General features: G+C 35.9%; 2 protein-coding genes across 4 annotated transcripts; one reads left to right on the top strand and one right to left on the bottom strand.

Annotated features, from left to right (window-relative positions):
* Positions 1-640: 640 nt before the first annotated feature.
* iftap (intraflagellar transport associated protein) lies at positions 641-25,171 on the bottom strand. 3 transcript variants are annotated; one of them, XM_067380110.1, is made up of 8 exons: positions 25,145-25,170; positions 24,439-24,491; positions 16,694-16,836; positions 16,427-16,602; positions 13,396-13,470; positions 9,529-9,583; positions 1,508-1,647; positions 641-1,380 (listed from the first exon to the last, which is right to left on the bottom strand). In XM_067380110.1, exons 3-8 carry the CDS (start codon positions 16,824-16,826, stop codon positions 1,270-1,272), a joined length of 690 nt encoding a protein of 229 aa, XP_067236211.1. In that variant the 5' UTR covers positions 16,827-16,836; positions 24,439-24,491; positions 25,145-25,170; the 3' UTR covers positions 641-1,269. The 3 variants fall into 3 exon arrangements, with proteins under 3 accessions (XP_067236211.1, XP_067236210.1, XP_067236213.1); XM_067380109.1 differs by lacking the exon at positions 25,145-25,170 and adding an exon at positions 20,519-20,832 and having other exon boundaries at positions 24,439-24,485; XM_067380112.1 differs by lacking the exon at positions 24,439-24,491 and having other exon boundaries at positions 25,145-25,171.
* rag2 (recombination activating gene 2) lies at positions 24,638-27,277 on the top strand. The gene is made up of 2 exons (XM_067380108.1): positions 24,638-24,755; positions 25,521-27,277. The coding sequence occupies exon 2, from the start codon at positions 25,535-25,537 to the stop codon at positions 27,125-27,127; it is 1,593 nt and encodes a 530-aa protein (XP_067236209.1). The 5' UTR covers positions 24,638-24,755; positions 25,521-25,534; the 3' UTR covers positions 27,128-27,277.
* Positions 27,278-27,575: the final 298 nt, after the last annotated feature.

The following is a 27,575-nucleotide window of genomic DNA, read 5'->3' as shown; positions in this document are numbered from 1 at the left end:
GAGTAAACAATAATTTATTCTGATAAACAAGGTAGTGTTGAATCAAAAATATTCATTTCTATGCAGATAAGCACATGCTGAGAATAAAGCCTGAATTATTTTTGTAATGCATACATAATAGCTTAAAAAAATTCTCTGTCGGCTATATGACAATCATGTTAACTTTTAAAATCAGATAAGCTCTTCGCAGTGCACTGAAAAGGCTTGATTCAAAACTTGAAATTTCAAAACACTTAAGACATAACAAAGCCTCATTTACTGTAATCACAAGACTTTGGCAGTTTGAAACACTTTTAATTTAATTTCATTTAAATGCTCTAAAACGCTCCCTCTGTAGGGAGTTCACATTTTAGAAAAATAACATTTCTCCCTTGATGTTTTAGTACAGGTAAACGAACAGTAAACTTCTGAAGAGTACTATTTTTGTTGCTTTAGAAACATTAGGTCAAAGGGTACAAAGAAAAAGAACTTTGAACGTAGGAGAAATAAAGGTGGGGTGGTGAAAATGAGAGGAAACATGCTGGGAAACAGCAAGAAAATTCTTTTATGCTACGGACATTCTCTGAAATGTCAAAATAAACCATCAAGTCAAGAAATAAAGGGGGACAAATTCTTTTCAAAGACCAACATGTTGTGGGCTTTTATTCAAGTTATGAGGTTTGTACGGAGAACAGAAAGAAAGTCCCTCAGCGTTTTGTTCCAGTGAATAAAACACAGTTAGATTAAGCAATTAATTACTTTTCCAAGTACACCAGGAAAAAGTGTTACACCACAGGTCGCCAATTTGAGCTGTTGAGTCAGAAAATGAAAGCATCCGCGCCTAGCTAGTTGTAAAATAATAACAACAATAATAATCATAAAGACATTTGATTCAGACCACAAAATGAATACACATCATATGGTTTAAAGTAAAAATAAATTTAAATTGACTCTATTTACTTTTTGAAAAACATGCTCCTGGTCTTATTATGAAGGATTCATCAAAGCAATTTTAAAGTCATTTTATGGAAGAAAAGTGGACACCACTTTATGCTGATTGTATGGTTTCTAGTTCTAATTGCAGCTAATAACATGTAAAATTGGACTAAGTGTATTAAAGTAAATTGTCATGTCTTTGAGAACAGTTACGCTAACATTAGTTTACTGAGAGGTAGGCCTACACTCAAAAAAGCCTATCTGTCTTCCTTCTAGTTCTTTGGCGGCGTAAAAACATTTCTGATCGTCTAAACGAGGACTTTACTCAGAGCTTTTACGTTCATTTACATTTTCTCAAGATGGTCTGCTGTTCTGTTCCCGGATCACGTATTTTTGAGACAGCACAACGTTATCGTAATCAAAGTTCTCGTCCAGATGGAAAGGAACGACCTCCTCACTTTCATCCTAGAATGACAAAAAACATTTTACAGGTTAATTAAGAATTTTATAGAGTCTCTGTGAAATGCAAAAGAAAAGTGCATCTTACTGCCTAAGCTTGACTGCTCTCAGAAAGACAAGTTGTTGTGTGTACCTGATTCTCAGCGCCACTATGAGTGTGTGTCCTCTGGTCTTTGAAAGTAGAGGAGATCTCCAGCAGTGTGTGGTGACAGAGCGACGAAGAGGAGACAGCTTTCAGATCTTCTTCAATCTCACCTGGTAGTGCACATGTACCTGACAACACACAGCAAGACACGTGAATAATCAGCAGCTTTTGCACAAAGCTGTCCATCAGCAGTCATTTACAATCACTTTCTTCTTTTATCATTATTTACTCACCCTCATTCTGTTCGGAATGCTTTCTTTCTTTCCATGGAACACAAAAGATGATATTTTGAAGAATGTTTGTGCTGCCAATTACCATATAATGAAACACAGTTTGCTGATATTGTCAAACTCCAATAAAAAAAAATAAAAAAAAAACTTCTAATGACTTCTAAACCCATTCGGTACATTTTTGAGAGAAAAAGAAAATTTCAGTCATTAAAATCATTCCCTCCCTTTTCTGCAAAGTTTTTTTTTAACAATGATATTTTTGGAAAATAATGTAACTGTTGTAAAAAAATGTTTTACGCACAAACACATTTCTTTTGCAAATGTAAAAATAGAAAAAACTTTTACATGCACTCATTTTAGACGTTTTACAAAATAAGTTAGATTTTGAAAAAAGTCAGCATAGCGAAAGATTTTTTTTTGAAAAGGAGATTTTTGGCAAACAACAAATTAAATGTTGTAAAAATGTTTTTTGCACGCATCCAAGTTGTAAAAAAGGAAAACTTTTTTAAATATACGGGAAAAACACTTATGTTAGAGGTATCTCATGACCTACGGAAGAGGATTAGGGCCAAGCAATAATAAAAAAATAAAACCATCTTGAGATTAAAGTTGTTAAATTTTGAGAAAAAGTCGAGATAAAATGTTGAGAATAAAGTGGCTAAATTACGAGAACAAATTCATTAAATTATGAATTTGTTCTCATAATTAAACAACTTTTTTATCGTAATTTAATGACTTTATTCTCAACATTTTATCTCGACTTTTTTTCTCAAAATTTAACGACTTTTTTTCTCATAATTTAACGAATTTGTTCTCATAATTAAACAACTTTTTCCTTGTAATTTAATAACTTTATTCTCAACATTGTATCTCGACTTTTTTCTTGAAATTTAACAAGTTTTTTCTCATAATTTAATGAGTTTATTCTCAACATTTTATTCAGACTTTTTTCTCGAAATTTAACGAGTTTTTTCTCGAAATTTAACAACTTTAATCTCGAGATGGTTTATTTTTTTATTATTGCTTGGCCCTAATCCTCTTCCGTACGTGCGCACGTGAAAGTCTGAAATATAAATTTACAAAAATAGTCTCATTGGATGAGAAGACTTTATTTAGACAAGGAGAATTTTGTCAAATAACATAAATGTCGTAAAAATGTTTTTCGCACAGCAGACTTTCTTGTGCAAATGTAAAAGTAGAAAAACGTTTTAAATATACACGGAAAAAACTTTCATGTTAGAGGTATCTCGTGCGCACATGAAAGCCTGAAATGTAAAGTTTTAAGAAAAGCCTGAAATAAAGATTTTTTTTATTATTTTGACAAGGAGATTTACAAAAGAATTCTTTTGTAAATCTCCTTGTCAAAATAATAAAAAAAATCTTTATTATAGAAAAAATAAGAATAAAATTTGTCATTTAGTTTTTATGGTGCTTTTTTTTTTGTCACTTTTAGAGCCTTCTGGAACAGATCAACTCAACATTTAGCAAAACATCCTTTTATATTCTACAGAAAAAAATTAAGTGTTACAAATTTGGAACAACATCAAGATGAGTACATTTTGAGTGAACTTCCACTTTATGTCAAAAAGGAAGGATTAATGTGCTAACAAGCTGTTTTTATGGCCTGCATCTCTAGGGATTTTTGCAGCAGCTTATGTGTGAGTGAGAAAGACATAAGGCCTGGCAAGAGCTCGATTGATGCTGATGTTAATTAAACAGCTAATTACTGGCACAGTGAAAGTCATAGTTTCAGTTGCTGGGTGAGGACCAGCCGTCTGGGGGTGTAGTGTGCATTTCTGAGTGTTTGTTTGAGTGTATTCAACACCATGAGATTGTGTTTGTGGACTGCACACCTCTGAAGAAACCCCACTCACCCATGGCTTTCATAACAAGGTGGTCTCAAAAACAAGGCCATTAACCAGATCACTAAGGAAACACAGAAAGAAGCTTCATGCTGCTAATGAATCTGAAGGCTGCTGCTGTTATGCCATACCCTGAACCTCCCTGACCGGCATGCAGAGGCGTGTTTCATTAAAACCGTAGGTATCCTGTAGCTCTTTTTGAGCCTTGATCTGCTTTGACCAGAACCGCCTTCCCCTCAACCCATTTTAAGATTCATCTGGATTCCGAACACCAGCGTGTCACTGAACCCTGAAGTGAACACCATTATTATTGCTTACCTGTACTGTAGGTCTCAGAGTTCACATCAAAGTTCTTATAGTTTTCCTTTTTTTTTTTTTTTCCTTAAATTTTGCAGTTGGGTTTAGTTAAAGCGGCAACCTCCCCGTTTCTCGTGAAGCCAATACGGAAGTGAATTAAACTGCAATTCATCGACTGGCCGCTAGGGACAGGCTGCAGAAGTGAGCAGAATCTCATTGACCATCATGTTAAATTAGCCAAGTTTACAGCAGAAAAAAACATGTTTACAGTCTGGTTCATATTGTGGTTTTGGTCTATACTGCGAATTTTGCCCTTCATGACAACTCTGAGGGGGGTGATTTTTTTTTATAGCTCATCTGTTTAAATTATATTAAAGGGATAGTTCACCCAAAAATGAATCAAAATTAAAACCTGCGGCTCGTGACGGCACATTGATGTCCTAAGACACGAAACGATCGGTTTGTGCGAGAAACCGAACATTATTTATATAATTTTTACCTCTAATACACCACTATGTCCAACTTCGTTCAGCTTCCTGTTAGTGAGGTCAAAAAACGCGTTGTGATGACGGAAGTGATGTCTCGCCCATATACTTCAATGAGAGCGAAACATCACTTCTGTTGTCAGAGCGCGATCTGACCTCACTAGCCGGAAGCTGAACGAAGTTGGACATAGTGGTGTATTAGAGGTAAAAAAATTATATAAATACTGTTCGGTTTCTCGCACAAACCGATCGTTTCGTGTCGCAGGGTTTAATTTGGATTTGTCTATGGAAGTTTTTTCGACTCTTATTGTTCAAGTTCCCAATCACTGCTATTATTTGACTGACAGACGGCAGCGGTTGCAGTTAAAAATCATAATTTGCGTTCGACTGAAGAAAAAAAGTCCTCTACATCTTGGATGCACTGGGGGTAAGCAGATAAACATCAAATTTTCATTTTTGGGTGAACTATCCCTTTAAGTTCTGCATAATTAAGGGCGTGGTCACTTGAATGACAGGTATGCCGCTGCTGTCAGTGAGCCGTCATGTTACCTCAGCAGCTAATTTCAGCCACTGAATTTGGCATCTCAGGCGTATTTGTGCCTTTTTTCTGGATTATCTTATACAATATATGGCTTGCTGCATACTCGAGACAGATGTGCGTCCGTGTACATGTGCTCGCATGCGGAAGATAAGAACACACGTTGTTGGATCGTCGTGACATTGGCTAAAAGTTTTGTCCCTGAGATTTACTACAATGACAATACCTGGAGGATATACAACTCCGACAGCACTGCTTGGATATAACTAAAACTGCTGCACTATTTTGAAAAATTATACTTTGGATACGTGCTCATTAGTTTGAGAGAACATTTGAGAGATATACATCTCGTACATATATATATATATATTACCCAAGTGCCACGGATTGGATTCATCTCGCGATCTATTTCATTATAAAGGTATGAAATCCCATTTGAGTTGTGTTATTTGCACACCCCACACAAATTAATTAGCCTATTGGTGTTGAAGCATCTATAACGTTATGGTAAAAAAAAATCACCGTAGATTGACAGTAATCCTTTAGTACTTTCTAATGATATTGCTATCTTTATTAATATTTCAGATAGTATCTAAGATAGATAGCTAGGGCGGGCATGGTTTCAACAACAAGCCGCATGGGCTCCAACTTCGTCCCGCCTCTTTGCCCATTTTCAGTTATCCGTGAGTGACCTGTGGTCACGTGCAGTTAAGATGGCTGCGGCCTCATTTACGCGTCAAAACTGCTGTTCAGAACTCTATGGGTGACGTCGCGGACACTACGTCCATATTTTTTTTACAGTCTATGGTTTAGTTACATTTAATGGAGAATAAATAGTTTTTTTATTTTGTTACTATTTTTTTTAGTTATTTGTTTATATATATATATTTTTTTTCATCCCTTATAACACCATGTATTGTTATCGCTGAGCAACACACAGTAACACTTTATTTTGCATTGGCTTGTTACATGTTACATTTCTTTACCAGTGTTGGGGAAAGTTACTTTTAAAAGTAATGTGTTACAATATTGTGTAACTCCCAAAAAAGAGCAACTAATTGCCTTACAGTAACACTTTATTTTGCAGTGGCTTGTTACATGTCGTTACCAGTGTTGGGAAAAGTTACTATTAAAAGTAATGTGTTACAATATTGTGTAACTCCCTAAAAAAAGTAACTAATTGCCTTACAGTAACACTTTATTTTGCAGTGGCTTGTTACATGTCGTTACCAGTGTTGGGGAAAGTTACTTTTAAAAGTAATGTTACAATATTGTGTAACTCCCTAAAAAAGTAACTAATTGCCTTACAGTAATACTTTATTTTGCATTGGCTTGTTACATGTTACATTTCTTTACCAGTGTTGGGGAAAGTTACTTTTAAAAGTAATGTGTTACAATATTGTGTAACTCCCAAAAAAGAGCAACTAATTGCCTTACAGTAACACTTTATTTTGCAGTCGCTTGTTACATGTTGTTACCAGTGTTGGGGAAAGTTACTATTAAAAGTAATGTGTTACAATATTGTGTAACTCCCTAAAAAAAGTAACTAATTGCCTTACAGTAACACTTTATTTTGCAGTGGCTTGTTACATGTCGTTACCAGTGTTGGGGAAAGTTACTTTTAAAAGTAATGTTACAATATTGTGTAACTCCCTAAAAAAGTAACTAATTGCCTTACAGTAATACTTTATTTTGCATTGGCTTGTTACATGTTACATTTCTTTACCAGTGTTGGGGAAAGTTACTTTTAAAAGTAATGTGTTACAATATTGTGTAACTCCCAAAAAAGAGCAACTAATTGCCTTACAGTAACACTTTATTTTGCAGTGGCTTGTTACATGTCGTTACCAGTGTTGGGAAAAGTTACTATTAAAAGTAATGTGTTACAATATTGTGTAACTCCCTAAAAAAAGTAACTAATTGCCTTACAGTAACACTTTATTTTGCAGTGGCTTGTTACATGTCGTTACCAGTGTTGGGGAAAGTTACTTTTAAAAGTAATGTTACAATATTGTGTAACTCCCTAAAAAAGTAACTAATTGCCTTACAGTAATACTTTATTTTGCATTGGCTTGTTACATGTTACATTTCTTTACCAGTGTTGGGGAAAGTTACTTTTAAAAGTAATGTGTTACAATATTGTGTAACTCCCAAAAAAGAGCAACTAATTGCCTTACAGTAACACTTTATTTTGCAGTCGCTTGTTACATGTTGTTACCAGTGTTGGGGAAAGTTACTATTAAAAGTAATGTGTTACAATATTGTGTAACTCCCTAAAAAAAGTAACTAATTGCCTTACAGTAACACTTTATTTTGCAGTGGCTTGTTACATGTCGTTACCAGTGTTGGGGAAAGTTACTTTTAAAAGTAATGTTACAATATTGTGTAACTCCCTAAAAAAGTAACTAATTGCCTTACAGTAATACTTTATTTTGCATTGGCTTGTTACATGTTACATTTCTTTACCAGTGTTGGGGAAAGTTACTTTTAAAAGTAATGTGTTACAATATTGTGTAACTCCCAAAAAAGAGCAACTAATTGCCTTACAGTAACACTTTATTTTGCAGTGGCTTGTTACATGTTGTTACCAGCGTTGGGGAAAGTTACTTTTAAAAGTAATGTGTTACAATATTGTGTAACTCCCTAAAAAGAGTAACTAATTGCGTTATATAGTTAACCCTTTCAAAGCAAAAGTGAAATGAATAAGCCTAAGGCTGAAGAAAATGCAATTTCACTCCAGTACAGTAGAGGACGCAGCAATAAAAATAAAAAATTAACTAAAGTAATTTTTGCTTATTGGTATGGTTGAATTGGATTATCAAAGGTCAGCAGCAAAGACATTGCTTAATAAAGTGAGATTAAAACTAAAACTTTTGCATAATATACTGAAGAGTTTGCATTTCACTGCTTTCATTCATTTGAGGAATACTGAATCTGTTTTTGTTTAAGTGAGATGAGTAAATGTTCACATTTAATCTAGAACTACAATAACCGTCATATTCACACAGTGCACACAACACCTCTACACTTTATTTCTCTCGCAACTTGCTTTATTTATTTTAAAAGTAACTCACATTTTGCTGTAAATTTAAAAGTAATGTGTGATGTTGTAAATGTAAAGGTAACTATATACTAGTTACTTGAAAAAGTAATCTGATTACGTAATTCGCATTACTTGTAATGGTTTACCCCGTTACTATAGTAATAACTATAAATTATGCAAAATTACATGTAACTTACCCTAACCATATTTTAAGTACATGTATTTAATTAATTCGATTTGATGAGTGAATGGTTCAATGACTCATTCATGAAGATAGTCACTTGTTTTCTTCCTGAATGAAACAGCATTTTTGAATAAATCAATTTGGTTAACTGAATGATTCAATGATTCACTCATAAAGACAATCACTTGTTTTGTTTCTGAATATAACAGCATTTTTGAACAAATCAATTTGGTTGACTGAATGATTATCATTTCATTCATTTTTTGCCAATTCCCATTTTTATTTTTTGGTTACCAAAATCATTTTTTTCAGTTTTTGCTTTTCCATAATTTTAGTTTAGTTTTAGCAAACTTGCAGCAATAAAACGACTGGAAAGTATTAATCTGAATATATTAATTGCCAATTTTCAGTGACCTAATTTAAAAAAAAAATATTATTTTACAGCCAAATTTTCCAAAACTATGACCGATTATGTAGAACACAAAACGCCCACTACAACTAACGGTACAGCGACCTGCCGACTTCCAGCAAAGGATATTTTTTTTACAAAGCCCAGCAAGCAGGGGCATGATTATTCATGCTAATTAAGGTGAAGTTCAGCATGCATCTTTTGTTATTCAGTGGATATGACTCTCATTATAAACACACCACCTAATGACTTTTACATACACCCTTTCCTCTGAATTAACACTCTGATCACAGACAAACTCAACAAAAAACACGGAAGCCCTGCTCTGAAATGTAAGCCTCTCCAATCGAAAGGGCTTTCTTTCCTCTAACTATTTTATTTATTTTTGTATTAAACTGGTCATTGGAGTTTAAATGAGCCTCTCTGGCACTCCAGAAAAGAGCGACTCATTACAATCCACAGCGAGCGTTAAGCCTCACCAAGCGAGCGCTTGCCCCCGGCTCTAATGATGAGGGAGAGGTTTAGAATTTGCATGCATTGAATATGTGTAATAAATGGTAATATATTTAAATCAAGCTGTATGACAGCTCTAATTACAAAAAATAGCATGCACATGATATCCACTAAACCCTATTAAAGGTAAGGTGAGCCCATGCAATCCTTACATATGATATAAAAAGAATATTTATGCGAGCATGCCGAGCTTAAAATACATCCATACAGGTGATGCCAACATGTCAATGTGTATTATGTGAATATTATGTGAATTTGTGATGGATCCAATTCCATTTGAAGCTGTTGTGAAATATGAAAAAGACTTCTCAACGATGTGCTTTACATAAGAAAAAAAATGTAAATAAACACTCCAAATGTGCATCTAGGCCACTGTAATCTAGCTAATGTAAACTGACTCTGTGTAAAGTGACATGTATTTAAATGTATGTTTTCGAGAAATCAACACCTGTAGCGTCAACTTTTTCCTCTTCGTCCTCTGAATCTCCCAGATAGTTATCAAACTGCCAAGGAAAGAAAAAAGACAAAACAGCAATGAAATATAATTTTTATAGTTATTTTAGAATTGATTAGGTTTAACAACTTTGTGCTCCACACAAACGGTCCTCTTCACACAGAAACTTCATTTCACAACTGATTTAAATAGACTTTGATGTTAGCATATTGCTAAGCTAACAACACATTCTTCTAAAATATATAGCACCTAGGTAAAATAGTAAATTTTTATTAAACTGAAGTTTTGTCTTGTGTTTCACAATAGAGTTTGATGTTAGCATGTTGCTAAGCTATGACAACAGTTCAGTTCAATACGTTAATCTTTTATATTAGATAAAAGTCTTGATTCAGTTGATTTCAACAAGAGTTTAATATTAACATTAGCTTAGAATACTCTAATCATCTTAAAAATGCATAGCAAAGACAAATATTATGTAAAAGTCCTTTTTATTCCATTCAATTCTTCACTCCAACAGTTTAAAGTTAGCGTTAGCATACTCTGAGGTTAAAATGCATAACACACAAATGTTGTCTTTTTTATTAGATTGAAGTCTTGACTCCAACAGTTTAAAGTTAGCGTTAGCATACTCTGAGGTTTATGCATAACACACAAATGTTTAAAGAATTAGGTTAGCGTTAGCATACTCTGAGGTTAATGCATAACACACAAATGTTGTCTTTTTTATTAGATTGAATTCTTGACTCCAACAGTTTAAAGTTAGCGCAAGATACTCTGAGGTTAATGCATAACACACAAATGTTGTCTTTTTTATTAGATTGAAGTCTTGACTCCAACAGTTTAAAGTTAGCGTTAGCATACTCTGAGGTTAATGCATCACACAAATGTTGTCTTTTTATTAGATTGAATTCTTGACTCCAACAGTTTAAAGTTGATTAGCATACTCTGAGGTTAATGCATATGTTGTCTTTTTTATTAGATTGAATTCTTGACTCAACAGTTTAAAGTTAGCAGCATACTTAGGTTAATGCATCACACAAATGTTGTCTTTTTTATTAGATTGAATTCTTGACTCCAACAGTTTAAAGTTAACGTTAGCATACTCTGAGGTTAATGCATCACACAAATGTTGTCTTTTTTATTAGATTGAATTCTTGACTCCAACAGTTTAAAGTTAACGTTAGCATACTCTGAGGTTAATGCATCACACAAATGTTGTCTTTTTTATTAGATTGAATTCTTGACTCCAACAGTTTAAAGTTAGCGTTAGCATACTCTGAGGTTAATGCATCACACAAATGTTGTCTTTTTTATTAGATTGAATTCTTGACTCCAACAGTTTAAAGTTAGCGTTAGCATACTCTGAGGTTAATGCATAACACACAAATGTTGTCTTTTTTATTAGATTGAATTCTTGACTCCAACAGTTTAAAGTTAGCGTTAGCATACTCTGAGGTTAATGCATAACACACAAATGTTGTCTTTTTTATTAGATTGAATTCTTGACTCCAACAGTTTAAAGTTAGCGTTAGCATACTCTGAGGTTAATGCATAACACACAAATGTTGTCTTTTTTATTAGATTGAATTCTTGACTCCAACAGTTTAAAGTTAACGTTAGCATACTCTGAGGTTAATGCATCACACAAATGTTGTCTTTTTTATTAGATTGAATTCTTGACTCCAACAGTTTAAAGTTAACGTTAGCATACTCTGAGGTTAATGCATCACACAAATGTTGTCTTTTTTATTAGATTGAATTCTTGACTCCAACAGTTTAAAGTTAACGTTAGCATACTCTGAGGTTAATGCATCACACAAATGTTGTCTTTTTTATTAAATTGAATTCTTCACTCCAACAGTTTAAAGTTAGCGTTAGCATACTCTGAGGTTAATGCATAACACACAAATGTTGTCTTTTTTATTAGATTGAAGTCTTGACTCCAACAGTTTAAAGTTAGCGTTAGCATACTCTGAGGTTAATGCATAACACACAAATGTTGTCTTTTTTATTAGATTGCATTCTTGACTCCAACAGTTTAAAGTTAACGTTAGCATACTCTGAAGTTAAAATGCATAACACACAAATGTTGTCTTTTTTATTAGATTGAAGTCTTGACTCCAACAGTTTAAAGTTAACGTTAGCATACTCTGAGGTTAATGCATAACACACAAATGTTGTCTTTTTTATTAGATTGAATTCTTGACTCCAACAGTTTAAAGTTAGCGTTAGCATACTCTGAGGTTAATGCATAACACACAAATGTTGTCTTTTTTATTAGATTGAAGTCTTGACTCCAACAGTTTAAAGTTAGCGTTAGCATACTCTGAGGTTAATGCATAACACACAAATGTTGTCTTTTTTTATTAGATTGAATTCTTTACTTCAACAGTTTAAAGTTAACGTTAGCATACTCTGAGGTTAATGCATAACATACAAATGTTGTCTTTTTTATTAGATTGAATTCTTGACTCCAACAGTTTAAAGTTAGCGTTAGCATACTCTGAGGTTAATGCATAACACACAAATGTTGTCTTTTTTATTAAATTGAATTCTTCACTCCAACAGTTTAAAGTTAACGTTAGCATACTCTGAGGTTAATGCATAACACACAAATGTTGTCTTTTTTATTAGATTGAATTCTTCACTCCAACAGTTTAAAGTTAGCGTTAGCATACTCTGAGGTTAATGCATAACACACAAATGTTGTCTTTTTTATTAGATTGAATTCTTGACTCCAACAGTTTAAAGTTAGTGTTAGCACACTCTGAGATTAATGCATAACACACAAATGTTGTCTTTTTTTTATTAGATTGAATTCTTTACTTCAACAGTTTAAAGTTAGCGTTAGCATACTCTGAGATTAATGCATAACACACAAATGTTGTCTTTTTTATTAGATTGAATTCTTCACTCCAACAGTTTAAAGTTAGCGTTAGCATACTCTGAGGTTAAAATGCATAACACACAAATGTTGTCTTTTTTATTAGATTGAATTCTTCACTCCAACAGTTTAAAGTTAGCGTTAGCATACTCTGAGGTTAATGCATAACACACAAATGTTGTCTTTTTTATTAGATTGAATTCTTTACTTCAACAGTTTAAAGTTAGCGTTAGCATACTCTGAGGTTAATGCATAACACACAAATGTTGTCTTTTTTTATTAGATTGAATTCTTTACTTCAACAGTTTAAAGTTAGCGTTAGCATACTCTGAGGTTAATGCATAACACACAAATGTTGTCTTTTTTATTAGATTGAATTCTTGACTCCAACAGTTTAAAGTTAGCGTTAGCATACTCTGAGGTTAAAATGCATAACACACAAATGTTGTCTTTTTTATTAGATTGAAGTCTTGACTCCAACAGTTTAAAGTTAGCGTTAGCATACTCTGAGGTTAATGCATAACACACAAATGTTGTCTTTTTTATTAGATTGAATTCTTGACTCCAACAGTTTAAAGTTAGCGTTAGCATACTCTGAGGTTAAAATGCATAAGTAAAATAGTAAAATAAAGTAAAAATAGATTGAATTGAACTATTGACTCAATTTATTCCAATAATTTAATGTTAGTGTTAGCTTATCATATTCTAATGAGCTTACAAACACACAAACATTAAGTGAAATAGCCTGGGTTTGTACTGAATTTAATATCAGCCTGTTTATAGGCATCCTGCATGGATTTTCACTGAGCACATCACAATGAATTCTGGGATTGCATTCTCTGTGGAAGATATATGCAATGCTGCCTTAGAATATATACAAAACAAGCTATCTTCAAAGGCAGAATTATGTGGCTTTCAACTATAAAATACTGCTGCAGTAAATAGCTTGTCAGGTTTTGAATGTCCTGACCATTTACCTTCACAGGTCTGTCTGGAGCAGAGCTTGATGGGCCGCCCAGTCTTCCTCCAACACAACCGCCATCCAACAGCACCTATACAAACACATAAACTCACTATCTCATTTCATTTAATGATGCTCTGAAATGAGAGCAGCTATGAGAATCGGTGTGATTACAATCAAAGCAACATTATAATCAATACAGCTGTTTTTCTCTCTTGGTGGCGGGGAGCTAAATAATGCAGAGGCTTTTTTTAGCATTGACTGGCCTGGGATGTTGGCTGATGTGCTTTACGTTATTGACAGTAACTGTGCTGTGGTTCGCCATAGCCCCACTGAGATCAATACGCAAGCCAGGCGGGAGTCTTAAGCACCGTTTTCTCACACACACAGACAGATAAGCAAAACACACATCACAATGAAGCTGTGCAATACGCTGAGAGGAGAATTCTTGAGGAAGAAATACACCAAAAAGATGGAAAATGGAAAAAAAATGGCCAGTATTTTTAGTATTTTGAGTGGTGCTTGCCCACAGCTACAATGCTAAGTTCAAGCTATTTTCAGGGTGTTACAGTGGGGTTGTGGGTGCCTTTGGTTTTTGCATTTTGAAGAAAGCCAGATTGTTGCTATAATTGTTTCATGATTCGGAGTGCCAAACTGCCATTGTCATGTGATTTCAGTAAACGAGGCTTCGTTGCGTCATAAGTGTTTCGAAATTTCAATGGTTCACCACTGGGGGGCGTGACTTTGGCAGTTTGATACATGCTCAGAACCACTGATACGAAACAAAAAATTCGTAAAGCTTCGAAGCTTCATGAAGCAGTGTTTTGAAATCGCCCATAACTAGATATTGCTGAATGAAGTTGTTATTATTATTTTTTGGTGCACAAAAAGTATTCTCGTCACTTCATAACATTAAAGGTGCCCAAGAATGCTTTTTTACAAGATGTAATAGAAGTCTAAGGCGTCTCCTGAATGTGTCTGTGAAGTTTCAGCTCAAAATACCCCATAGATTTTTTTTTATTATTTTTTTTAACGGCCTATTTTGGGGCATCATTAACTATGCACTGATTTTGTCAGCGCGCCACCCCTTTAATTCGCCTGCTCCCTGCCACACGAGCTCTCGACTATATTACAGTGCATTTACAAAGTTCACACAGCTAATATAACCCTCAAATGGATCTTTACAAGATGTTCGTCATGCATGCTGCATGCATGCTTCGAATTATGTGAGTAAAGTATTTATTTTGATGTTTACGTTTGATTCTGTATGAGTTTGAGGCTATGCTCCATGGCTAACGGGCTAATGCTACACTGTTGGAGAGATTTATAAAGAATGAAGTTGTGTTTATGAATTATACAGACTGCACATGTTTACAAATGAAAATAGCGACGGCTCTTGTCTCCGTGAATACAGTAAGAAACGATGGTAACTTTAACCACATTTAACAGTACATTAGCAACATGCTAACGAAACATTTAGAAAGACAATTTACAAATATCACTAAAAATATCATTAATTATCTTGCTGTCAATGCAGGCCTCACTGAGCCATCAGATTTTTGTTAATTTGTGTTCCGAAGATGAACGAAGGACTTACAAATGTGGAACGACATGAGGGTGAGTAATTAAGCTGTTGTGAATTGTTGTGCATGGCTGCCAGAGCATATAATTTTCTAATAGATTCTGAATGATTTTTAGTATGTTGATGTGCCGCTGTTTGGCCGTTGCCAAGTGGGTGTTTTCTTAAGAAAATACGAGTGGCGCTTAAAAGTACAAAAATAACCACTATAATGCTAGGTTGTTTTGCATGGTTGCCAGAGCATTGCTATAGGGTTGCTAAGAGGTTCTGAGTGAATTTTAATGTGCTGATATGTGGTGCATTCTAAAGAAAATGTGAATGGTACTCTGTTCGGTCTCTGTGAAGCCCCTCCTTCCAAAAAGCTCAATGTGCTCTAATTGGTTAGCTGGACAATTGTGTTGTGATTGGTCAATCACTTTGAGAGTGTTTCTGAAATGTCATGCCCAGGGCTTGGCATTAAATTTTTTTGCTTACCAGCCACTGTAGCTAGTGGTTTTCCAAAGTTAGTAGCCATTCAGGATCTTCACTGGCCACAATTTTGACATCAACACAAAGCGAAAAAACTGCCTTATAGACATTTTTAATATTATCTCATAATTTAGCAGCAGGTACATTAGGCTGCTGTCACTTTAAGATCTGATGCACGGATCCACTATACTGTTACATGTGTTTTCTTTCTCAACTGTTACGTTCACTTAAAACATAACTGTGTTTACATGAATACTCGCCAAGACCAGCGTTTTGACATTATTTTGTGCATATTTGACTGTTTAAGTGCAATAAGCAACAAAAAAGAACTAAATTTAGTACTGAAAGGTGGCTTTATGTGCGCGTACACAAAATTATGCGCAATACAAGCAATCAAAGAGAGAGAAAGCGCAGTTGGTATCATTTATATATTCTGTGGAAAATTAGTATTGGAAGTGTTTCAGATATTTCAGTATCGATATGTATAAAAAAAATCTATATTTCTGACAACACTACATTGCACTTAGTTTATTAGATAAGATGCCTTTTTAAAAGACTACAATTGAAAAATGTATATATTTTATATAAAAATCAACCCGCCAAAGTGACTGCATTACACGCCACTGCTGAAATCCACCTGCATTTGGCAGGTGTTAATGTCAAGCCCTGGTCACACTCCTTACCATAACCACAAGTTTCAACAAACTACTAGCGCTACTCAACCAGGCCTTTTAATTTTGAAATGAGGAATATTTTGACGTGTACGTTCCCAGAAGAAAACTCAAGACTATAATCGAAGCGTTTCAGGGAGTTCAGAATCAGTGCTGGACGGTGAATTACCTGTATGTGTGTGTGTTTGCTAAACAGAGCAGGGGCTAATGCAGTAGACTTGTTTTTTTTTTTGTTTTTTTATCTTTGATTGAAGGAAAGGAGAGATCTGCCTAAACCTCTCCCAGTAAAGACTGATGGTTCGAGCGGTTCGGATCTATAAGGCTGTGACCTCTTCCTGATCAGCAGTCGGTGAGCAGCGATTCGCCTGTCCCATCCTTCGGTATACGCTCTCCTCCATCTCTGTCACTCCATCCTCTCTTTGTTGCTCTCGGCTGCTGTCCATCTCACTTTGGGACAAGTCTCCATGTCCTCTAGGAGCAGTAAAACGCGGATCCCTCACAATCTCTGCAATGGAATATGACAGTGAAGACCGCAAGCGAAGGATTTACGGACGTATCAGAGAAAAGAAGATGTGTGTAGCATTCAGTATGCTCACCTGGGGTCAGGTATGTGAATGTGGACAGGAACTGCTCGTACGTTTGCTCCGGGGAGTGGCAGAACTTCTCCAGAGCTTCAGTCATGGCTTCGTCATGGTTGTCCACAACTGAACCATTAACTAAACCTGGCATCCTGTCAAATCTATCCATATTGAGAAGAGATGCAGAAAGAAACAGAGATTGAGATTTGCTATTTGCCTGGCAAAATGTATGTTTCACTTTTACCGCCTGAGGAAAACAAATTTTGTTTAAAAGGGTGGTTGATTATGATTTAACTTTTTTAACTTTAGTTAGTGTGTAATGTTGCTGTTTGAGTATAAACAACATCTGCAAAGTTACATCGCTCAAATTTCAATGCAAAGGAAGATATTTTCTATAGGATAGGACTACAACAAATGGCTGCTAGGTACTACAACAAGCTTCTTCCTGGGTTGGTGACATCACTAACCCTAAAATTTACATAAACCCTGCTCCCAGGAACACGCAACAAAGGGGGTGAGGCCATGTTGGGCTGCTTTAGAGAAGAGGAAGAGTTGTTGTAGTAGAGTGTTGTTGCCATGCCGTCATTTTACGCCGGACTGCTTCACAAACGAGGGTCAAATCAACACTGGATTTGCACAAAATGACAGCACCTGCTAGTCGATGTGTTGAATCACTCTGCAGCAACAACATAAATTTATTCACTAACCATTCAGAAACATCCAGTTTCATTCTAAAAGTTTTAACTTCTTCCTGAGTCTCTCCATCAGTGTCCGACACCAGTTTGAACAATGTAAGGCTGAACACCGTTACTGACAATCCTCATTTTGGCTGCGTGAGATTGTCCAGCTTTGTTGTTGTTGAGCAACTGAAGTGTGAGCTGTAAAAGCTCCGCCCACTTTTGGAGCAACAGCTAATTTGCATTTAAAGAGACACACAAAAATGGCGTGTTTTTGCTCACACCCAAATAGGGGCAAATTTGACAAGCTATAATAAATGATCTGTGGGGTATTTTGAGCTGAAACTTCACAGACACTTTCTGGGGACACCAGAGACTTATTACATCTTGTAAAATTATAGGTTCCCCTTAAAAGAGACATTTGTGTATACCATGCAAACCTTGAAGATAAACAGAGAGCCTGAACCAGGCCAAATGAAAAGGAAGTATTGGTATAAAAAACCTGAGAAAAAAAATTATGAAGGGATCCTGCTGGGCTGCACTTCTTTACAGGTCATATCTGCGATATGCATTATAGCTAAATTAACCCTGATTGGAATGAAATTATCATTTTGAAGTTCAGCTTAATTACAATCAATGAAGGCTGGGAAGGGGGGCGGGCAGTGATTGCCGTGACATTAAAATATAATGAAGAATGGCGTGATGATCGTCAGAAACTCAGAGCTGCCGCCATGCCATTCATCACAAACACGCCCCAGGGAGAGCCTTCTTCAGGTGGCACAACATTAGCAGGGACAGAAACAGGTGCTACACTAGAGTCTAATTACACTCCTCTATCAATAATATGGCACAAATCCTTGCAAGGCCTTGCAATCCTTGCTGGTCAACCTCTTCCTTCTCTCTTGGAATACTTCCATACTATTTCTGCAATATACAGTTTATAGATTGTTTCACATTTTCTGCATGTATGGAATACACAGATTTGCCAAAAAGTGCAGTCAAAAAGCGAAGTCCCGTATACAACAATATACTGCGTTTGACTTGACCTTCCATTTTCAGCGTGACAAACAAACCAGCAATAATATATCAGATTAATTTTGTATCCACTTTTTCTATACTTATAGCTTTTCAAAATTTTCATATACTATTTTTAAAGAATATAGTATACCAATGTTGTTTTTGTTAACCAAGTCCCCGTTTTCACTAGTGCGTTTTTGTTTTAAAACACATAAGTTTTGCTATGGTTACGCCTGTCTGTCGTTTACACTACGCCAGCGTTTTCGAACCTCGAAAACGCAGATTTTCGAAAAAGCTGCAGAGCCCGTTTTAGATTGAAAATGCTGGGGTTTAGTTTCAGTATAAATGGACTAAAACGGAGACTTTTGAAAACGATGCCCACGTTTGCTCTGCTTATCCTTGACAACCATGTAAACAATAACATTGGAGACTGAACTGCGATCTTTTGGCATTGTTGCCATTTTTAGAGCCATTGTACAGTTAGGGGCGGTTCACACCGAACGCGTCTTTGCGTCTAAAAACGCGAGACGCAGCGCTCAGGAGTGGTTTTTAAAAAAGCGCAGCGTAGAACGCGAGGGTCTCGAGACGTGAGGCAATAACGACAATAACGGAAATAATAGAAATAGGCAAACAGCAGAATTGACAGATACAAGTTTTGACATGGAAAAAAAAGAAAATAAGATAATAATGAGCGCCCCCTCCGCCATGTTGCCATCATATAAAACAGTTGTCATGCCAACTTGCTACTGTAAACAGAAGCTCGCAACGCTTGCCCCGCCTCCGAGTTCTTCTGATTGGTCCACTGTTTTGGAACTGACGTTGATGAGCGGCGCTGCGTGTAAAAGTTGAAATTCTTTTAACTTGACACGGCGTCTTAAAAACGCGGCGCTCATGTGAGAGGCGCTGCAAAAAACGCGAGATGCGAGCGTAACAGTCATGCACATCCGTCAAGCGCGTGTTTACATAGAAAAACAATGGGAAAGTAGCGCATTGGAATAGAAAAACGCGTTCTGTGTGAACGGCCCCTTAAACTGCATTTTTTTAATACTGCAGATACCTATATGTGCAAGAGGCAGCTGTATACACTTGTACACGCATGCACGGTCACGTTTTCGTTTGTGTAGTGTAAACAGAGATCGTCTCTGAGGGTACGTTTACACGACAGCGATATGTTTAAAACGGAGAAGTTTTTCCTTTGAGTTTTCTGCGTAAAGGCGACATTCATGCGAATCCGTGAAAATGACTAAAAACACTGTATTCTGCTGGCAGGCCATTAGATGGCACTCTAACGCGCATGTGCGTGACAATCGTTTTCGCAGATTCATGTTTTTGTTGTTTACACAGAGTCTATTTTCAAAAACTTGCACTTTGAAACCTGTTTTTCAAAAGTTTGAAGGCCGTTTTCAGGCCACCAAAACGCCGTTGTCGTGTACATGAACGGCCAAAATGCATACAAATTTTTCAGTTTTTAGTTGAAAACGGTGTCATGTAAACAGCCCCTAAAACTAAACTGTTTATGTTCATTGAAATAACCATGAAATAAAATATAAATATTTGATGAAAAAAAAAAAAAAACTTAAAAAAAACTATAAAAAAGGTTGACTTCGCAACTAACTGTATTAAACAAGTTGAAGTACTCAAAGTACTAAAACTGAAATAATATAAATTAATGCTAGACTAATAAACAAACGCACACAGCCTACAGCTAATAAAACTTATAAATTAAATCTGAAAAAAGCTCATTCAAAATATTACATTTTTTAGTATATATATAAAAATAGTGCCGAATTACACTAGTATTTTGATAATGGTGCGACTAGTGATGTGTTAATGAATCATTCTTTTGAGCATGATAAAAAAGGAATCAATTAAGTCTTTGTAGACTGTAAGAACTGTATGTGGGAATAAAATTGTTAGTTGGAAGCACAATGAAACTGGTTCTGAAAGTTGGCATAAAAAAGACTCTATAACCAATTTAACATAAGGTGATGCATTTCAAGTGAAATATAATATTCAGATGATTGGGGATTGATTGGATCATGAAAAGTAACCATTCTACAATCAAAAAACACTGCAAAAGAAGCTATTTGGCTATGGATTAAAGGATTAGTTTCACTTTCAAATAAAATTTTCCTGATAATTTACTCACCCCCATGTCATCCAAGATGTTCATGTCTTTCTTTCGTCAGTCGAAAAGAAATGAAGGTTTTTGATGAAAACATTCCAGGATTATTCTCCTTATAGTGGACTTCAATGGACTCCAAACGGTTGAGGTGAAAATTACAGTTTCAGTGCTTTAAACAAAGACTATAGAATAACACAAGACGTGTCACTCGTGTTGTTTTGAATAGGAGAAAGTGTAACGCGCAATATGGCGGAATAAGTCCGGCCTTCTAAATAAGAGCCAATCGCTGATTGTTAAAGTCATCACGTCACTGCAGCGGCCGTTAGAAGTTCCGGTTCCTGTAGAAACAGTCAGAAATGAGACACAAGAGACACGCATTTAGGTCTGCGCATGCGCAATAGCTTGATCCAACCTGAAAAATACAGTTTTTTGTCATGATTCGAGCATTTAGAAACAAAATTTATGAGACAGTTGTTGTCAGATTTCATTGGTGATTTCAAATATAAAATGTAATTGAAAGCTTGGCAAACAGCTTTGGAGAATTTGATGTTTCCCCATTCAAAGAGATTGGAGCTGCACTTGAATGCCCGAGAGGCATTTCAAAGATGGCCACCGAGTAAAATGACTTGTCTTAAAGGGGCTTTGGCTTTAAACGATACCAGACGAGGAATAAGGGTCTTATCTAGCGAAACAAAAATGAAAAAAGAAAAAAAAAAACGAAAACTGGCGCCGCGTTCATTCCGTAAGTAGAATAGGGAAGGCGTAGGACATACAGCGTAAGCTTTTTGAAGAATACGGAAAGCGGAAGCACTTGCAAGGCGATCATTTGTGTTTATAAAGCATATAAAGTTGTTTTTTTGTAGAAAATGACCGATTGTTTCACTAGATAAGACTCTTATTCCTCGTCTGGTATCATTTAAAGCTCTTTGAAGCTGCACTGAAACTGTAATTTTGACCTTCAACCGTTTAGAGGCCATTGAAGTCCACTATAAGGAGAAAAATCCTGACGTTTTCATCAAAAACCTTCATTTCTTTTCGACTGACGAAAGAAAGACATGAACATCTTGGATGACGTGGGGGTGAGTAAACCATCAGGAACATTTTATTTGAAAGTGGACTAATCCTTCAACTTTAGCCAATAGTGTGCATGGTCTATGTGACATAAGCAAAAATGGAAGTCCGTCAGGACAAACAATGTTTAAAATATTGTGTCAGGAATGTGTAGAAAGCAAAATGGTCCGTTTTCATTGTATGTTATCTTTAACGATTTGAACGAACTGATTCTTTAAAATGAATCGGACGCCAGATACAAGAAACGACATGCTATATCACAATCAATGAGGTAGTCTGAAAGTGATATCTTCGTTCATTATAATGCAAGAATTGTAGTTTTGTTTTGTTGTCTCCCTTCCGTCTCTTTGTGACAGAGCTGGCAAACAACACGCATTTATTTGCCTACGCGGTATGCAAATCCGCTCCAGGACTCAACAGGTTTATTTTACTGCATCTGTAAGTGTGAACACCGGCATGTAAGTGCACTTCAGCGGGAGAATAAAGCTCTCCTATGTGCTTGGAGACACCGGAGGAATTCTTTATTTTGTTTTGCGCCTCAGGGGAGTCGCTCAGCCTCCTCTTCATGGCCCTGCTCTTAAGACACAGGTGCTCCGCTGTTTGTGTTTTTCACTGTTCTTCCAGGCACTCGTGGTTACGGGTCTTTGTTTTGCGCTCTCGCAAACACATCTCTCGGCCTCCAAAACAAACACACAACTGCACGAGGGCTCGCGCAAACGCGCACAGCCCCCTGAAACTCAAAAACATTATGCTAATGAGACCGGCACAGCTGTTCCCTTCTTCTGCCTCTCTCTCTTTCCTTCAACACCAGTCGCCTAATTTCTCTCGTTCCTTTAAAGAGCCGCCAAGCAGAAACAGTTAATGCAAATATAAGCCTGCGGGAAATAAGGAGTATTTTTACAAATCCGAGCTACCCCTCCTGCCAAAATTTGATGTGTGACTCACGCATTCGGTATTTGGTGTAATGAGAGAGAATCATTCTGCTCCTCACTGAACCTGATTGCACAGACCACTCAGATACACAGAGGAGACTATTTTAACAGCACATTACATAGAGACAGGCTGCACTGTCACAGATGCATTATGAACAGTGTGATTTTGGTGTCGAATGCAGGTCATCATAGAACAGAACCCAAAATCTGTGTGATTGCACAGGAAAATCTGTGCGACGTGATGCAATCCCAGCCAATAAAAGATATTTGATGTTTAATTGAGTTACATATGTGAGTTACTATATTTTAGTTATTAAACATGTGATGTTTAATTGAGTTATAAAAGGGAGCTATTTACACTACCAGTCAAAAGTTTGGAAACATTACTAATTTTAATGTTTTTGAAGGAAGTCTCTTATGCTCATTAAGGCTGAATTTATTTCATAATATATACATAAAAAACAATAATATTGTGAAATATTATTACAATTTAAAATTATGGTTCTCTATTTTAATATATTTTAAAATATAATTTATTTATGTGATGCAAAGCTGAATTGTCAGCATCATTAGTCCAGTCTTCAGTGTCACATGATCCTTCAGAAATCAATGTTGGAAACAGTTGTGCTGCTTAATATTATTGTATAACCTGTGATACTTTTTCAGGATTCTTTGATGAATAAAAAGTTAAAAAATATCAGCATTTATTTAAAATAGAAATCTCTTGTAACAATATACACCACCGTTCAAAAGTTTGGGGTCAGTAATTTTTTTTCTTTCTTTTTTTTTTGAAAGAAATTAATACTTTTATTCAGCACGGATGTGTTAAATTGATAAAAAGTGATAGTAAAGATTTATATTGTTAGAAAAGTATTCCATAAAAATATTAAGCAGCACAACTGTTTTCAACATTGATAATAACTGAGTATCAAATCAGCATATTAGAATGATTTCTGAAGGATCATGTGACACTGAAGACTGGAGTAATGATGCTGAAAATTCAGCTTTGATCACAGAAATAAATTATATTTTAAAGTATATTAAAATAGAAAACCATAATTTTAAATTGTAATGATATTTCACAATATTATTGTTTTGAAATTCATTATTGAAATAAATGCAGCCTTAATGAGCATAAGACTTCCTTCAAAAACATTAAAAATAATAATGTTTCCAAACTTTTGACTGGTAGTGAGTAATATATTTTATATATATATATATATATATATATATATATATATATATATATATATATATATATATATATATATATATGGGTCAATGACATGACTGATAATTTTTTTTTTGTCCAAAGGCCTTAATAATAATAAAAAAACAAAGATATGACATTCAAAGTATGTAAGGTAGTATCACTTTTATTGAATCCAAAAAGTTTTAATTATATTTTGCTACATATAAAGGTATTTTAAAGATTTTGAAGTGTCAAAAGGTCATTCGGTTTAACCGTCCAAAGGCAATACAGCCATTTCATTTGTGATTAAAATATCTTAAAATGTAATAAATGTATATATTTTTTATTCAGGCATGATTTTATAAGATCACATTCTGACACCTGCAAAGGACCACATGGTCCTGAAGCAAAGTAACTAACTCTCCCTTAACTATTTGAAAAAAAAAAAAATAATAATAATAATAATAATAATAAATTAATTTTATATTTTATATTTATTCAGTTGAATTGATATTAATTGGAATGCACAACCAAAAAACAAGATTTTTGAAAAATTAAAAAAACAGAGTTCTCCCGTTTTGCAACGAAACTCTTCATATATATATATATATATTTTTTTTTTTTATTTTTTTTTTTTATTATATATTATTATTATTATTGTTACAATGGCAATCTCACTACATGTACAAGGTTTTACCATTGTAAGTGTAAATTCTGGAAGATGAAAGTTACATCTGGGAGATACTTACAACCCAGGCCCAGCTGATTTGCAAATTGCTAAGTGAATGAATCATCAACTGAACTGTAAAACACAAACATAAAGTCCATATTAATACACAAGCCAATGATACACTGAGTTTGAGCTTGTTTTCGTTCAAACTTGTGCGAGTTGTGTTCAAACACCTGTTGTTGGCAGCAGTTACAGACAGTTAACCTCAAGATGAGCCAGTCAACCTTCACAAACACTGAACCTCTTCCACTGTCACCAAACCATTTGCTTTAATATCTCAAATAAAAGTTAGCGGCACCAAACAGCTCCCAGATTTCGGAGTGCATTGACCAGGAGGTAAGAAATATAACGTTACATGCTATTAGGATGAAGACTAGACTATATGGAATATTTAGAAATGTATGTGGTATTCTGGTGCCATATAGAGTAGAATCAAAATAAACATGTAGGTAAATACGGGTTTTTATAGTATAATTATTATAAGTGTATAGCCTATAGCGATTTAAAAGATTTTCATCTTCAATTTGTTGTAGTGTTGCACTAGTGTTGACAGCCAGTGCTTGCTTGCTTACTTGTTTAATAAAAAATAAAATATCTGTAATTTGATTACTTAAAGACATTAAAACGAATCTAAAATGTGTAAAAAGGATAATCGCTGCTAATTTGTCAGAAGACAATAAGAGAACAGGAGAGTTCAAAGCTCAAAGAAAATGTTTCAGACGTACCGTTTTAATGTAGAACGAGAGACGCCATTTTCGCACTGAATGCTGGGTAATGTAGTCGTTTTCTTCCAAGCTTAACGCGGTTCTCTATGAGAAGCGGTAATAAGGAAAACTACAACATGTTTCCTGCGGGAATGTTTCTGTGTTATTATGGAAACGGAAAGGGTTATATAGTTCCGCGTTTTTTCATACTTTGATTTAAAAAAAAAAGAAAAAAAAAAAAGGAAAAGTTAATTGCATACTATTCTTACTAATATGAAGAGTATTATGCTGGTATGCATGTTATCTGTGCAACTGACCTGAATTTCATTATGTAATATTTGTTTTAGCAATTAAAATAATGTTTTTTTTCTTCTTTTTGCAATTATATTTCACACAGCTCCCTGCAGAAAGATGTCCTTAGAGCCTCTAACTGCTGTGAACTGTGCTGGCCTTGTGCAACCAGGCTTCTCCTTACTAGAGCTAGAGGGTGATGTTTACCTCTTTGGTCAAAAGGGCTGGCCGAAACGCTCATGTCCAACTGGTGTATTTGGTGTACGTATAAAAAAAGGAGAACTTAAGCTGCGAGCCATTTCATTTTCAAACAACTCCTGTTATCTCCCTCCTCTCCGATGTCCTGCCGTAGCTCATTTTGAGTCTCGTGATGGCAGCCCTGAATGTTGCCTCATTCATGGTGGCCGAACACCCAACAACGAACTGTCTTCAAGTCTCTACATGTTGAGTATAGACAATAGAGGATGCAATCGTAAAGTCACATTGCGATGTCAAGAAAAAGAGCTGGTTGGAGACGTCCCTAGCGCTCGATATGGTCATACCCTCAGCGTGATCCATAGCCGAGGGAAGACCGCCTGCGTTCTGTTTGGCGGCAGGTCCTATATGCCTCCCACCGAAAGGACCACGGAGAACTGGAACAGCGTGGTGGACTGTCCACCTCAAGTCTTCCTTATTGACCTAGAGTTTGGTTGCAGTTCGGCCCACACCCTCCCCGAGCTCACGGATGGCCAGTCATTTCACGTAGCTCTCGCGAGAGAGGACTGTGTCTACTTTCTGGGTGGTCACATCCTCAGCTCCGATTGCCGACCACCTCGTTTGATCCGCCTACGTGTGGAGCTTCTCCTAGGAAGCCCTGTCATCACCTGTACTGTTCTTCAAGAAGGTCTCTCCATTACCAGTGCCATAACCATTCCTGTTGGCTATCATGAGTACATTGTTTTCGGAGGTTACCAGTCTGAGACTCAAAAGCGCATGGAGTGCACCTACATTGGCCTGGACGATGTCGGAGTCCACATGGAGCCACGCGAACCTCCGCAGTGGACCAGCGAAATAAGCCACAGCCGTACTTGGTTTGGCGGCAGCCTGGGCAAAGGAAATGCCATGATTGCAGTGCCCTCAGAAGGAAACCCAACCCCACCAGATGCCTACCATTTCTACCAGGTGAGCTTCCAGAAGGAGCAAGAAGGAGAAGCGTCAACTCAGGGATGCAGCCAGGAGTCCACTGACTTTGAGGACTCTGCACCTTTGGAAGACTCTGAGGAGCTCTACTTTGGCCGAGAACCTCATGAGTTGGAGTTTAGCAGTGATGGAGAGGGCGACACATACAACGAGGAAGATGAGGAAGATGAATCTCAGACAGGCTATTGGATCAAGTGCTGCCTCAACTGCCAGGTGGACCCCAACATCTGGGAGCCCTACTACTCCACTGAGCTCACCCGACCTGCAATGATCTTCTGCTCCAGGGGTGAAGGTGGACATTGGGTCCATGCCCAATGCATGGAGCTCCCTGAAAGCCTTTTGCTTCGCCTCTCCCAAGGCAACAGCAAGTATTTCTGCTTGGATCACGGAGGCCTGCCCAAGCAGGAGATGACTCCACCACGCCAGATGTTGCCACTGAAGAGAGTCCCAATGAAGATGACCCATCGCAAGGCTCCAGTCTCACTGAAAATGACCCCAGCTAAGAAGAGCTTTCTGCGAAGACTTTTTGACTGAATTGTTGTTCTGTTCTGTTATATATCATGCTGTTAATGTTTTTATATTGTTGTTCACTTCAAGCATATTGTGTTTTATATTACTAGGAAATTGGAGTAGTGTATTTTTCATACTGATAGGAACAACAGAAATTAATTAATTAAATGAATATGCTTATGGCAGTTTTTTTACAAGTCTTGTTTAATATTACTAAGCTGATGATTTATTGCTTTTTTAATAAAAATGCAGGGAAACGCTTGTGGAGTATGATTTTCTGTTTAAATAAAGAGAATTATAAAGAAATTATATTTAACCTAATGTTGTTATGCTTCTAATTATAATATATACACAAACACAGTAGATAAGTCAAGAACATGAGTGGGAGTATTATTATTTATATATTAATACATACACATACATGTATATATTTAAGAAATATTTAAACATATATATATATATATATATATAT

Source organism: Chanodichthys erythropterus, chromosome 24 (assembly GCF_024489055.1).
Source record: "Chanodichthys erythropterus isolate Z2021 chromosome 24, ASM2448905v1, whole genome shotgun sequence".
Lineage (NCBI taxonomy): Eukaryota > Metazoa > Chordata > Actinopteri > Cypriniformes > Xenocyprididae > Chanodichthys > Chanodichthys erythropterus.
Note: the sequence above shows the minus strand (reverse complement) of the source record. Positions and strands in the feature narration are given on the sequence as shown.